General features: G+C 38.6%; 1 protein-coding gene and 1 long non-coding RNA gene across 2 annotated transcripts in view; both read left to right on the plus strand.

Annotated features, from left to right (window-relative positions):
• LOC309479903 overlaps positions 1 to 14,194 on the plus strand; it is a 270,271-nt gene that overhangs the window by 37,186 nt on the left and 218,891 nt on the right. The window lies entirely within an intron of this gene.
• The window catches only part of dicer1 (dicer 1, ribonuclease type III), a 34,118-nt gene that overhangs the window by 9,077 nt on the left and 10,847 nt on the right, over positions 1 to 14,194 (plus strand). The window contains 16 exon segments of the mRNA XM_082142628.1: positions 841 to 1,009; positions 1,189 to 1,661; positions 3,497 to 3,629; positions 3,724 to 3,966; positions 4,051 to 4,205; positions 4,290 to 4,422; positions 5,240 to 5,315; positions 5,396 to 5,535; positions 6,149 to 6,328; positions 6,483 to 6,696; positions 7,570 to 7,723; positions 7,852 to 8,034; positions 8,135 to 8,240; positions 8,416 to 8,591; positions 9,393 to 10,212; positions 13,465 to 13,617. Coding sequence (XP_081998754.1) covers positions 841 to 1,009; positions 1,189 to 1,661; positions 3,497 to 3,629; positions 3,724 to 3,966; positions 4,051 to 4,205; positions 4,290 to 4,422; positions 5,240 to 5,315; positions 5,396 to 5,535; positions 6,149 to 6,328; positions 6,483 to 6,696; positions 7,570 to 7,723; positions 7,852 to 8,034; positions 8,135 to 8,240; positions 8,416 to 8,591; positions 9,393 to 10,212; positions 13,465 to 13,617 — 3,508 coding nt within the window.

The following is a 14,194-nucleotide window of genomic DNA, read 5'->3' on the forward strand; positions in this document are numbered from 1 at the left end:
GGTTTAATAAAATACGATGACATGCTTTAATGTTAATAAAAAAAAAAAAATTCACATACTGTACATTATTGCAGCTCCTCTATTCCTGTTCAGTCTGAAGCGCACTGATTTCTACAAAGCCCCTCGTTCCGAAAAGCTCAGAGTGTTCTGATTGGCCAGCAGAGTCAGACCCAGTGCATTGTGATTAACCAAACACCTCAAGCGTGTGCTGAAAATGTAACGCCTCTTACCATAATCACAGGCTTCAGCTTCTAAGTCTTTAAGCAATTGTAAATACACAGTTAATAATGTTGTTGATTTTCCCATATCGGTTCAAGCCTGAGTTGGATTTTGAATTTGCTTATGATCGATCGGAACCAACGTTTCACTGTGGTAAAGAGTCTTTGTATAAAACTGGCGTTGTGTGCTCCCAGGTTCAGGAAGCTGTCCTAACCTCCGATTCCGTATTTCATCTGTTTTCGGAAAGCAAAATAAAGCGGTTTTGCTTTCGCATCTAAACACGCAGCATCTCCGTGACATGACGACAACGCTACAATTTATTGAAGCGCCATCTTTCTTTACGTATGCTTTCGATGGGCATTATGCTAATATTTCACATTTGTGACATAGACGTTTGATGAAGTAATATCTGGCATTTTAGGCAGGTCTGGTGCAGTGTTCTCTGTTAGAATAAATCCCTTTTATGGGACACTATGAGCTTTCTAACTTTGCAAATCATATAAATGCACAGATAAATTACACTCTAAAAGGAAAACATCAAAAAGCATCATATGACCCCTTTTGAGTATCATCTGTTATAAATCTTTATTGAAGTTTCTTACCTGTCAATTTTACGTCTAGGTATGCATCCCAGCCTCGTGAGGTGGTGCTGGACTGTGGGCTGTACCAAGATCAGAGTGGGCTCTCTAAGAGGCTTTTGAGCGAGTTGGATGAAGCCCTTCATTTTCTTAATGACTGCAACTTATTCACTCATCGAGAAGATAGAGACCCCACGTTCATCTCCAAACAGGTTCTCCCCTTTGGGTCTTATTTTGTCTCTTGCCACCATCATTTAAGCACATAATGGTCACAATCTCAATGTTACCTCTTCTAACCCTAGACCAAAATTAAGATGATGTAACAAGACTCTTGACAGAAACTGCCTGTAGTTGTATGATTTGTTTTAATCGTGTAATTGTTTATCCCAAGGTGCTGAATGACTGTCGTGCCGTGTTGACTGTGCTGGGCCCTTGGTGCGCAGATAAAGCTGCGGGAATCATGGTCCGGGAGCTGCAGAAATATATCAAACATGAACAGGAAGAGCTGAACCGCAAGTTCCTGTTGTTCACGGACACCATTCTGAGAAAAATCCACGCTTTATGCGAGGAGCATTTCTCTCCAGCTTCCCTAGACCTGAAGTTTGTCACTCCCAAAGTCATCAGACTTCTGGAGATTCTCCACGAGTACAAACCTTTTGAACGGCAGCAGTTTGAGAGCGTGGAGTGGTACAACAATCGCAATCAGGACAATTACGTTTCTTGGAGCGATTCTGAGGACGAAGACGAGGATGAAGAGGCGGAGGCAAAGGAGAAGCCCGAAGCAAATTTTCCCTCGCCTTTCACCAACATCCTCTGTGGAATCATCTTTGTGGAAAGGCGATATACAGCGGTTGTTTTAAACAGGTTTGTTTGCAGTGCTCCACTGTCTTTCTCAGAAAATACTAGGCAAATAATATGTGCTCTAAAACTACAAGTGAATTTAGGCATCACAACATTATAATGGACAGTATGAAAGTAGTATATTACTATTTGAAATAGTAACTGAGCGCTAAATGACAGCAAATTTACAGATAAAATGTCTAATATTTACCATAACCGTTATGATATATCATGAGTTCCTAGTATTTAGTAGGGGTGTGCAGTGTCTGTATTTAGATTCAGACTTTTATATTATTGATTTTACAAATATACAATTTTAGATGAGTTGATCGCTTTTCACTTTTATGGTTTAGATCTTTAGTCTAATAATTTTTCTTGTTATTTGTCACTATTATGAAATTACCAAATATTATAATATAAAATTAAAGCAATATTTCAATCAAAAGTTGGAGGTCAGTAAGATTTTCTAATGTTTTTGAAAGCAGTATCTTATGCTCACCAAGGTAGTTTTTATTTGATTAAAAAAAAAAGTCAAAACAGTAATATTGTTAAATTTTATTACAATTCAAATTAACTGCTTTCTATTTTAATATATTTTCAGATGTAATTTATTCCTGTAATGGTAAAGCTGAAGTTTCAACATCCCTTACTCTAGTCTTCAGTGTACTATTTATTGCTTAATATTTTTGTGGAATCAAGATAAAAAAAATTTTTTCAGAATTGTTTGATGAATAGAAAGTTCAAAAGAACAGCATTTATTTGAAATGGACATCTTTTGTAACATTATAAATAGGGTTGAAAATCGATTCCAATTCTGGAATCGGATACTTGCTGTAAAATAAAAAAAATTGATTCTGCTTATAGATTCATGTGTGCATTTTAATGTGGTTTTAAACCATTCAAGCGCAAGAAGATGTGAAAGAGAACTCAATTTGCCACTCCCTCTCTGTTTTTTGTGCTGAGCACACACACAATAAGCTGCCTTGCGTTCTCTTTCGCGTCGTCTTGTGCTTGAATGGACAAATACACACAAAATTGTCAAAATATCTGCTCTAACACAGTCAGTTATGTCTTAAATTAACTTAAACAGATGAGAAAGAAAATGTGTAGCAGTATATTGGATCAGTGCATTAGGTCTTAAAGTCACAGTGCAGTCTAATATTACTGCATGATCAGTCTGTGTCATTACTGTTAATCAAAGAACAAAATAAAATAAAATGACTCACTGATCGTGACTGAATAACTTTTGTAACTTTAATAAAGATTAATCTATTTTATTTATATTTGTATTAATATATATTTTATTTATACAAAGAAAACTATGTAGTGTTATTTTAAATTTGATTTCAATTTCTGAACTTTATTAAAGACAAGAAGACAGTCAGTGTAATACAATAAGAACAAATAAGCAAATTAGCAATAGCACAAATAAATTGTATACAACTGAACAATGTTTGAAATTTATATAAGGTAGTCGTTAAATAGTTAGTTGTTCTTTAGGTTTCTGGTTTTTGTTCATGGTATTAAGCTGCAACATAATCTTTTGCAAAAAGGAATACATGTTTATCTAAATGGATGACTTACATTTTTTTTTTACCATATTGGAATCGAATCTAGGAATCTAGCAGAATCGGAATCGCTAATATTCAAACTATACTCAACCCTAATTATAAATGTCTTTACTGTCACTTGATTTATTTAATGTGTCCTTGCTGAACAGTATTAATTTATTTTTAAAAACATCTTGCTAACTTGAAACTTTAGAATGGTAGTGTATATATTTAGTTAGCATTTAGCAAATGCTTATTTGAATTATCCAAAGCAACTTTAATGCACTTTGTATTATTTGTGTGTATCAGACTTATTAAGGAGGCAGGGAAGCAGGACCCAGAGCTGGCTTACATTAGTAGCAACTTCATCACAGGTCACAGCATCGGCAAGAACCAGCCTCGCAACAAACAAATGGAGGTTGAGTTCAGAAAACAAGAGGAGGTGAGTGAATTCGGCAGTCCAAAAAAGCCTCCTGTGCCACTTCCTTAGCTTATGCTGATCATAATTGTTATTGTTGATTCACACTACTGTACAGGTCCTGAGGAAGTTCAGAGCCCATGAAACCAACTTGCTCATTGCAACCAGCATTGTGGAAGAAGGTGTTGATATTCCAAAGTGCAATTTGGTGGTTCGGTTTGACCTGCCAACAGAGTACCGTTCGTACGTGCAATCCAAAGGTCGTGCCCGTGCTCCAGTCTCCAATTACATCATGTTAGCCGACAACGAACGGACAAAAACGTTTGAAGAAGACCTCAAGACCTACAAGGCCATAGAAAAGGTCAGCAGGTTTAATGAGAACTATTTCTAATGGAGAGTCTGTGTGCATTAAAACATGTAATGTAAAAAGTTGTACGTCTTTCAGATCCTCCGAAATAAGTGCTCGAAGTCAGCAGAATGCAATGATTTTGAACTTGAGCCCGTGACCGATGATGACAACGTTCTCCCACCTTACGTCCTGCGCTCAGAAGACGGAGGCCCCCGCGTCACGATTAACACAGCCATTGGGCACATCAACAGGTCAGTATCCTGTCCTAAATCGTAAGATTTCTGTATTTTGTTGCATGTTGCATTCATTCTTTAATGTATTTGTGTTTTGTGTAGATATTGTGCGCGTTTGCCCAGCGATCCGTTCACTCATCTTGCTCCGAAGTGTAAAACTGTGGAGTTGAAGACTGAAGGTTATCGATCCACACTCTTTCTACCCATCAACTCACCACTCAGAGTTCCTGTCACTGTGAGTTCTGGCCACAATATATTTATCAAATTTTTCTAAAACAATTTACATTTAGTCAGCTTTGCTAGGAGTTAAAAGTAGGGCTGTGTGATTAATCGAAAACCAATTCAAGAAAGCACGATTTTGAATGCTGCATGCATAAATCTGGCGTCAGAACAGAGAGAGTTTACCATTGCGACATTAAAGAAAGCACAGAAACAGGGAAGATGAATTCAGGGCAGGATAAGGACTTGGCCAAAACAAACATCTGTGGTTTTGGAATATTTTCGATACAGGACAGATGATGTATCATATATGTATCATGTAGGGGCCATTCACACAGAATTCACAACGCGAAAAACACGCGACGCAGGTCTAGAGACGGGCTTGTAAAAAGTTGAACATCTTTTACTTTGAGCGCCGTGTGGAATGCCATGTCATGCGCGAGATGCTGCAAAAGACTCGAAACGTGAATGCAACGTTTAAAGACGTCCGTAATACAGGCATTCTACACAAATGGAGATGTTTCGAAGAATGTTCACGCTGCTCTTTTCCATACAATAAAATAAAAGTTGTCGATATGACTTAAATGCTATATTGACTTGAAAATCCATGACAACTATGGTCACCTTTCACTTTCATTGTATGAAACAAAATAGCTTAGACCATCTGCTATAAATCTGTTGTGCTCCATGGAAGAAAGTCATACATAAATTCATAAAAAAGCCATACATTTTTGGGTGAACTATACAATTTAAATACAAAAATGTGTGTGATTTTTCTATAAATCCCTGATTGAAAGTAAAAAGAACACTTCTAAACACTTTCTTCCCCTTAGGGGCCAACAATGAATTGTGCAAGACTTGCAGAGAAAGCTGTCGCTCTTCTCTGTTGTGAAAAACTGCACAAAATTGGTGAGCATGAAAAAGTGTAAATTATACAAGATTTTATGCATTCTGAGAGCCGCTGATTGATATGCAATGTTCGTGCCTAGGTGAACTGGATGATCATTTGATGCCGGTGGGAAAGGAAACTGTAAAATATGAGGAGGAGCTGGACTTGCATGATGAGGAAGAGACGAACGTGCCAGGAAGACCAGGCTCCACCAAACGGAGACAATGTTACCCAAAAGCCGTGAGTGTGTGCCTTTTTTACAGCATGTAGGGTCAGGTGATGTAATAAGAATGAAGATTGAAAGACTGTCAGGATTCATGCTTTTGTTGGTACCACCATAGTAGTGATATACAATACATTTACACAAACTACTGTTCAAAAGTCTCTTATGCTCACCAAGGCATTTATTTGATCAGAAATACTGTAATATTTTTAAATATTAGTACAATTTAAAATAACTGTTTTCTATTTTGATATATTTTGTATTGTAACTTATCCCTATGATTGCAAAGCTGAATTTTCAGCATCATTACTTCAGTCTTCAGTGTCACATGATCCTTCAGAAATCATTCTTATATGCTGATTTGGTGCTCAAGAAACATTTCTTATATTATCAATGTTGGAAACATTTGTGCTGCTTAATATTTTTGTAGAAACGGTGATACTTTTTCTTTGATTAGTAGTTCAAAAGAAAATTGTAACAACAATTATTTATAACATTATTTTACTCTCTTTACAGTCATCTTTTGTTCAATTTAATACATCCCTGCTAAAATAAAAGGATTATTTTCTTTCAACAATGTGAAACAATGTGTAGACTATATAGAATCATGTTGGGTGTGATGTGTTGTAGATACCAGAGTGTCTGCGGGGGTGTTACCCTGTGCCAGAGCAGCCTTGTTACCTTTACGTCATAGGGATGGTCCTCACCACCCCTCTTCCTGATGAGCTCAACTTCCGGCGGAGGAAGCTGTATCCGCCAGAGGACACTACCCGATGTTTTGGCATTCTAACAGCTAAACCAATACCTCGGGTAATCACCTTTCATTTATTTTATCTTTCTGAATCTGGAGATCCTTGAAGAACTTGTGAAAAATGTGTAGTTTAATTAGTGTAAATTGCTTTGATTATTATCTAGAAAACAGTCAAATGTGTTATTTATTTAATATCCGATTCTGTGTCATCAGATCCCTCACTTCCCTGTATACACACGTTCTGGTGAGGTGACCATCTCGATTGAGCTGCAGAAGTCGGGCTTCACTCTGAGCGCAGCGCAGCTGGAGCTGATCACGCGTCTGCACCAGTACATCTTCTCCCACATCCTCCGTCTGGAAAAGCCAGCATTAGAGTTTAAGCCTGTCGAGGCAGATTCTGCCTACTGCGTTCTACCTCTCAACATTGGTGAGTGCTGCAGATGTTGTCTTGTTTGTCTTTAAGATTACAGTTAGTCCTTCCTCTAATCGTCAATGTATAATATGGTCTTATCTAGAGCTGTAAAGAATGTTTTTGATTATTATCATTCCAACATTCTTCATTCCAAAGTGCACAGACCCAGCTAATAATGGAATTCATTATCATCTACCTATTTGTTGCAGCTAGTGGTTGACTAATATATTGGCAAGGCTAATTTTTGCATTTTTAAATTATATTACCAAATTCATTTTTCTGTTTGGCCGGTAAGTGACGGAAGCAGGACTTTTGTTTAAATAACTCTGGGACTTTTATTTTGACATCACAGAGTCTCAGCACCTGAGCGTTAGAGTTAGTTAACGAAAGTCTCATAAATTAGAGAACTGTGAAATAAAAAAAGTAAATGAAAAAGTATTATAGCGTTATAGCCTTTCTGTTATTAGTAATAAGGTAAACGCTGTAACTTTCTGATTTACCATTGGCATTCTGTAAATACACATTAAATTTTACAAAATTTGCAAACATTTACAAATATATGTGACATTTATAAATATGAATGTACTCTGAGTGATGGTCCATATGTCTAAATAGGATGTTTACAGGAAAGTTTTTCTGTTACTAGACACAAACGAGTGAAAAAATTTGTTTTTCATATTGTTTCATTTTCTAATTATTTATATTTCAAAAAATAATTCATATTTCTAATTTAGTAAATGTCAAATAAAAATGATAAAAATATCATTGCTGCTCGTATTATTTAATATTCACTACATCTTTAATTAAATAGTGTGATATCATATATATATCGGCTTTATATCAGCCATTGGCCACCTCCTGTTCTCTAAGATATTGTGCTCTGTTCAGTTGAGGATTCCAATACCTTGGACTTGGATTTCAAGTTCATGGAGGATATTGAAAAGTCTGAAGCACGCATTGGCATTCCAAATACTCAGTACACCAAGCAAAACCCATTCATTTTCAGATTGGAGGACTACCAGGATGCTGTCATCATTCCGAGGTACAAAAGTTACTTGTGATCTCTGAGTCTTATTACCCTTGTAATTAAGCTCTCATTGATTACTTATACTGTGTTTTTGTTTTCATTGTAGTTGAACTCTACTCTTCTGTCTCATTCCTCCCTCTCAGGTATCGTAATTTTGATCAGCCACATCGGTTCTATGTGGCTGACGTTTACACAGACCTCACCCCGCTCAGTAAATTCCCCTCTCCAGAGTATGAGACTTTCGCTGAGTACTACAAAACCAAGTACAACCTGGACCTGTCTAATGTTAACCAGCCCCTACTGGATGTGGACCACACATCTTCAAGGTAGGAAGTCCCAAAAAAAAAGACAAATTCTGGTATGTGCTTTTTTTTTTTTTTATCGCCAAGAAATTCTTTATATATCCATGGTGGTCTTTTCCTGTAGATTGAATCTTTTAACTCCTCGGCACCTTAATCAAAAGGGGAAAGCCCTTCCTCTCAGCAGTGCAGAGAAGAGAAAGGCCAAGTGGGAAAGCCTACAAAACAAACAGGTATTAACTGACAGAAAGAATTTGTGGTGATAATTATAAGCCATCATACTTGAATTAAGTCTAATCATACTTTGTGTGCAAGTATTTCCTTCCACTGAGAGCAGTAACGGTCATACAGAGGTTTGACTAGCATCAGATAACAGTCTTTGGTTGTATTTCTGTTCCATCTGCTTAGATTTTAGTTCCGGAGCTCTGTGCCATTCACCCCATCCCAGCCTCTTTGTGGAGGAAAGCTGTCTGCCTTCCCAGCATCCTCTACAGACTTCACTGCCTTCTGACGGCCGAAGAGCTGCGGTCTCAGACAGCCATTGACGCTGGTGTAGGGGCTAAGACCCTGCCTCCTGATTTCAGGTCATTTGATAATCCACAAATCAGACACAATACACTCATTCGCTCTTTTCCAAAACCTAGCGAGCTCCCTTAATAGGTGGCATTTCAAGGCGTTGTCGGCACACTCCTGACAAGAAAGGCTGTTCTAAAATGTATTCTGCCTCTTCTACTTTGATTTAAGTGTCAGAATTGGGACTTTTATTTTGACAGTACTGAGAATGCGGGACTTCTATTTTGACTGCGCAAATGCACAGAGGCTACAGTTCTCCAACTTTGTTAAATTACTGTCTTTGTTTAACAGTTGTCAAATAAATTAGTTGACAGAAATGTTATACGAAAAATATATATATGATAAAGTATTATAGCTATTAGCTAGTAATAGACTACCTAAGGCTACCGCTATAACACTTTCTCATAAAGCCTAACACTGACATTCAGTAAATATGCATTTAAACAAACTTTTCATTATAGTCAAGGCGCTGCTCTGATATGGCCATCGGCCATCAAATAAAAATCACATCGGGCTACCATTAATTTCAATTTCTAAATGGCTGTTTAACCTAAGTTTGGCATGTGCAATGTTCTTTTATTCGCATTAGTGTTGTATAAATAGCTTAGCAACATGTTAACATCAAACTATTGGATTCAGTTAAGTCATTAGTGTGGCACAGAGAGTTACTGTCTTTATAGAGTTTTCCAATACAGCAATTTGTGAGGTAACATCTCTGTTAGGATGCTACCTTAGAAAGCAGCTGACTTCAGCAATGTCTTTTCAGAAAGTGCACCTATTTGAGTCCTAATCTCACTGATTATTGACCCCAGGTATCCTAATTTGGATTTCGGATGGAAGAAATCCATCGACAGCAAATCTTTCATTTCCTGCCCCAGTGCATGTATGGAAGAGGACGATCACTGTAAACACGGCACAAGCTCAGATTCAGACCACACTGCCGAGGAGAGCTGCAATACGGAGGCCTCCCAGCCTCCAGAGGGCGCTCTCCCCTGTGAGAACTGCAACACACCAGATGAAAAGCTAGAAACCCACATGCTCCCTGTGACTGATGTCCAGACGCTGAACAAAGACAAGAGCGACTGCGTCTGTTCCCGAAACCTCCCTAACAGCACTCGGTGTGACAGCGACGACCTCCCACACAGACATGACATTTGCCAATGCTCTCAGCTGGGCTCTCTGGAGAGTGACCTATCAACTCAAACCACTACCTCAGTTCCTGTGCGGCCCTCTCCAGCCGGCGAGCCACAGCCCCAGCCCAGCGATGAATGTACCCCAGGCAGGAACTCAGATCTCTGCGACGGACATGTGAAAAAACCTACCTCAAACTGTTGCCCCAAACCAGAGATGGCAACCAGCACCACAGCACCTTTAGAAGTGTCATCAGAGGTCTCTGACGTGACATCTACAACATCCTGCACAGGTCCAGCCTGGGATTCTCCGAAAACCTTGGGCCCCAACCCCGGCCTCATCTTGCAGGCCTTGACCCTCTCCAATGCCAGTGATGGCTTTAATCTGGAGAGGTTGGAGATGTTGGGTGACTCTTTCCTGAAACACGCCATCACCACCTACTTGTTCTGCACTTATCCTGATGCCCATGAGGGCAGGCTATCATACATGAGAAGCAAGAAGGTAAGATTAATAAAGCAACTGCAAAGCAAAAAACACTAAATACACCCTAGTAACCACATAGTAATGCATTGGGAGCCGCTCACAGTATTCTAGCATTGTGGCAGTAAGTTTTACATGGGCAAAAAAAAAAAAAATGTACTAATCCTATTTTTTACTCACGGTTCGGATTTTCTCACTGTTTTAGGGTCACGGTTTCGGTACGGTTCAGTATGTGCTATGTTCAGGGAAAAAAGGAAAATAAGAACAAATAATCAAACTACAACGCAAATAAATACAATAGAGCAAAGATACAAATAAAATAAACAGCGCTTTTCGGGTGTTTCAGGTATCTATTAAATTTCTGAACCTGAAAACTACTGTTGAAGTAATCAAATGTAAAACAACATTGCATATATGCATAAATTAAATATATATTAATCATGATTAAAGTTACAAAAGTTACTCAATCAAGAGCAGTGAGTGATTGCCTTGTCTTTTTGTTGTTTGATTAACATAAAAAATACAGACAGCAGGAATATTAGGCTGCTATCACTTTAAGACGAAATGCACAGATCCAGTACACTGATACTGATACACACGTGTTCACTTAAGACATAACCTACTTGGATACTTGACAAGATGGGCCTGTTGACATAATTTTTGTGTGAATTTGTCCGTTCAAGCACAAGACGAGAACTCAATATTAGTGTGTACGCGCTTCGGATGAGTGCATACAAATCTTCTCACAGCACAAACTCGAGTTCTTTCACGTCTTCTTGCGCTTGAATGTTTAAATTGGCAAGGCTTAAATGAGTTTAGTTTAAACACAGATAGCAGCGTGCGCTGCTCTCACCTGCGCTCGCTCACTATCAACACCCCGGTTATGACGGCGTAAATGACTGGTCATATTAGAGCATACGTCACTAATTTGCACTAATTACGTGTTACTACTTGTTACTAATTAATTACTTGAACTAATATAATATTTGCCAATTAAAGGTAGGGTATGTAATTTTTTTCTTAAACACTTTTTGTTATTCTGGTTAAAATTCTCTTCACATCCTGATAGCAATCAATGATAGAAGTGGTCTAAATATAAAAAATGTACATATACCGTTTGTGGAAGTCTTGGGACCCCAACATTTTTTGTCCAATCATTGCATTCGGTCCGACTGTTTTTTTTTTTTTTTTGGTAGTAGGTGTGGCTTTGGAGAGCGCTCTAAAGGGAGGGTGGGATCTAATGCTTTCAAAGCTAGCTTGCTATTGCTAGGCCTGTCACGATAAAAAAATTTGCTGGACGATAAATTGTCCAAGAAATTATTGCGATAAACGATAATATTGTCGTTCTGAGACCATTTTCATCTAATATACCGTATTTTCCGCACTATAAGGCGCACCGGATTATAAGGCGCACCTTCAATGAATGGCCTATTTTAGAACTGTTTTCATATATAGGGCGCACCGGATTATAAGGCGCATAGAATAGAAGATACTGCAGTCAAACGTTTGACTGGGTTTGCGTTATGCAGTGGTCACCAACCTTTTCAAGCCTAAGATCACATCCAAAGTCCAAATGTAAACCAAGATCTACCACTTGCAAAAAAATATGAAAAAACAAGTGGCTGAGCTGTAAAACCTTGTTTATACTCGACGCGTCCGCATGAGCGCGAAGGTAATAAAAAAAATATCCGTCTGCTCGTGCTCGGGCAGATTCGGCTCAAAGTCGTGCATCTTCGGATGCGGAGGCGCGCGCGCGGAAAAATGACGCCAATGTGACAGCGCGCGCGCCTCCGCATCCGAAGATGCACGACTTTGAGCCGAATCTGCCCGAGCAGACGGATATTAGTACATCTCATCACACCGCCGGCACCCAGTTTGCGCGTCTAAATCTGTTGTATGGTCTGGTGTTCAGTCTAAAACAAAACAGTTGCGTCAAGTATAAATACCTCGTCTGTTTGGGGAGGTGCGCGCGCAGTCAGCGGAGGCTCGCGCTCCGGTGCCAGGCGAAAGTATAAACAAGGTTTAAGTCAGCGGTTGTTTTACAGACATTAATATAAGGTGCCGGATCCATATATAAGGCGCTCCGGATTATAAGGCGCACTGTCGTTTTTTGAAAAAAATAAAGGCTTTTAAGTGCGCCTTATAGTGCGGAAAATACGGTAATGATAATGGCATAATAATGCAGGTACACCTTTTCAAAGATCTATAAACTTTTATTTCTTAAGAATATTAAACATTGAAAACGGAAAACATTTTAAATATCCACAAAAAATGAACAAAACAACCAAAAACAATAAAAGCAATGGATTTAAACAAAATTGCACTTCAAAAAATATTAAACATTAGGCTCAGACATAAATAGTGATACATTCCATAACAGGCCAGTTAGGATCTTTGTAAACAAATTTAAAAAAGCCTCAACAGGCCATATCACACCATTTTGCACTGTCCTCCGGTTACTTTGTCGACTAAACGCCCAAGTGATTGTGTACTGTCGGGAAGACGGAGACGCACTTTATTGCGTGTATATGCTACGCACTGAAAATACTTGGTTAGGATTAGGGGTGAGGAGTGCGTGCGTGCGTATTACACGCTATAAAGTGCGTATAATATGCACGCAAAAACTATTTTTGGCGTATAAATGGCACGAGAAATAACATTCGTGGTATAGATACGCATTTTCATGAGATCGGGCTCGCTGTCGCGTTTGGCTTTGAAACCAATTCCATCTTTTTCTTTTTTTTCCCCTCTAACTCACAACTAGCGTCTTCTCTCTCTCCCGGCCGTCGCCGCAAGCAGTCCCGCTTTCCCATACAAAGACCATGTGACTGACAAGAGGGTTCACTCCTCCTATACGCTAAGGAACCGAGAGTGGTCATCCAGTCTCTTTGGTAGAGAGAGGGAGAGAAACGAGGAAAACAAACAAGCATGTAAATGGAATTATCGCGGCCGGAAAAATGATCGAGCTCATTTTTTTATCGTGCGATTAATTTGATTTATTGACTATCGCGACAGGCCTAGCTATTGCTAGCCACTCCGAAATTGCCTACCCTACCTTAAAGTTTAAATGATTCATTTATAATATTTGCATAATGAATTGTTACTTAACTGAATTGTAATTTAATTTACTACTACCATATATACTACCATCCATTACTACTACCAAAACTACTACCAAGTTTTTGGCAGTCGCTACGCCTCTATTTAAATATTGATTCATTTTTACTTCATTTGTTATATGGAAAACAAATGTTTTGCCTTTGTTATCTTCAGGTCAGCAACTGTAACCTTTATCGCTTGGGGAAGAAAAAGGGCCTTCCTAGTAGAATGGTGGTATCCATCTTTGATCCCCCGGTAAACTGGCTTCCTCCGGGCTACGTTGTGAATCAGGACAAAAGTAGCATGGACAAGTGGGACTCAGATGAGGTATGAGTCAGAGAGCATCTCCATTTGTTTACCCGATAGCTCAAGTCAAGCTTAACCCAATATCAACATGCATCTTCATGCACAATTACAAGTCTGTTTACATGGCTCTGTGCCTTGAGCTGAGGAACATCTTGGCAGTGTTGACCTGCAGCTGTTTCCTGTCTCTGCCACTAGGGGGCAGGTTCATCCTTTCTGCCTGAAGCTGGGTTTGAGAATAGAGGGCAGAATTTGCTTATTTATTTTACATTAAAAATATTAGACATTTTCAGTTCAGCATGACACACCTTTGGTTTGATTTTAAGCAAATGCTAACAAATTTTCCACAGTTCACTTGTTGCCTCTGGGGTAATTACTTCCAAACCTCTAAATACAAGAAATGGATGAATAAGTAAAAGGTAGTAGCTTAACTCATTATAGATTAAATGTAATAATGTCAACCTACTGAAATGACTTAGCAAATTACCCTTATACAAATTGGAATTGTTTGTAAGGTAAAAAGCATAATATGGAGGGCAAGTGCGATATTAATAATAATGCAATGACAAAATACGATAATCTGTCAGGTCAAGTACAATTT

The sequence above is a fragment of the Leuciscus leuciscus genome (genome assembly GCF_965113295.1).
Source record: "Leuciscus leuciscus genome assembly, chromosome: 17".
Classification (NCBI taxonomy): Eukaryota; Metazoa; Chordata; class Actinopteri; order Cypriniformes; family Leuciscidae; genus Leuciscus; species Leuciscus leuciscus.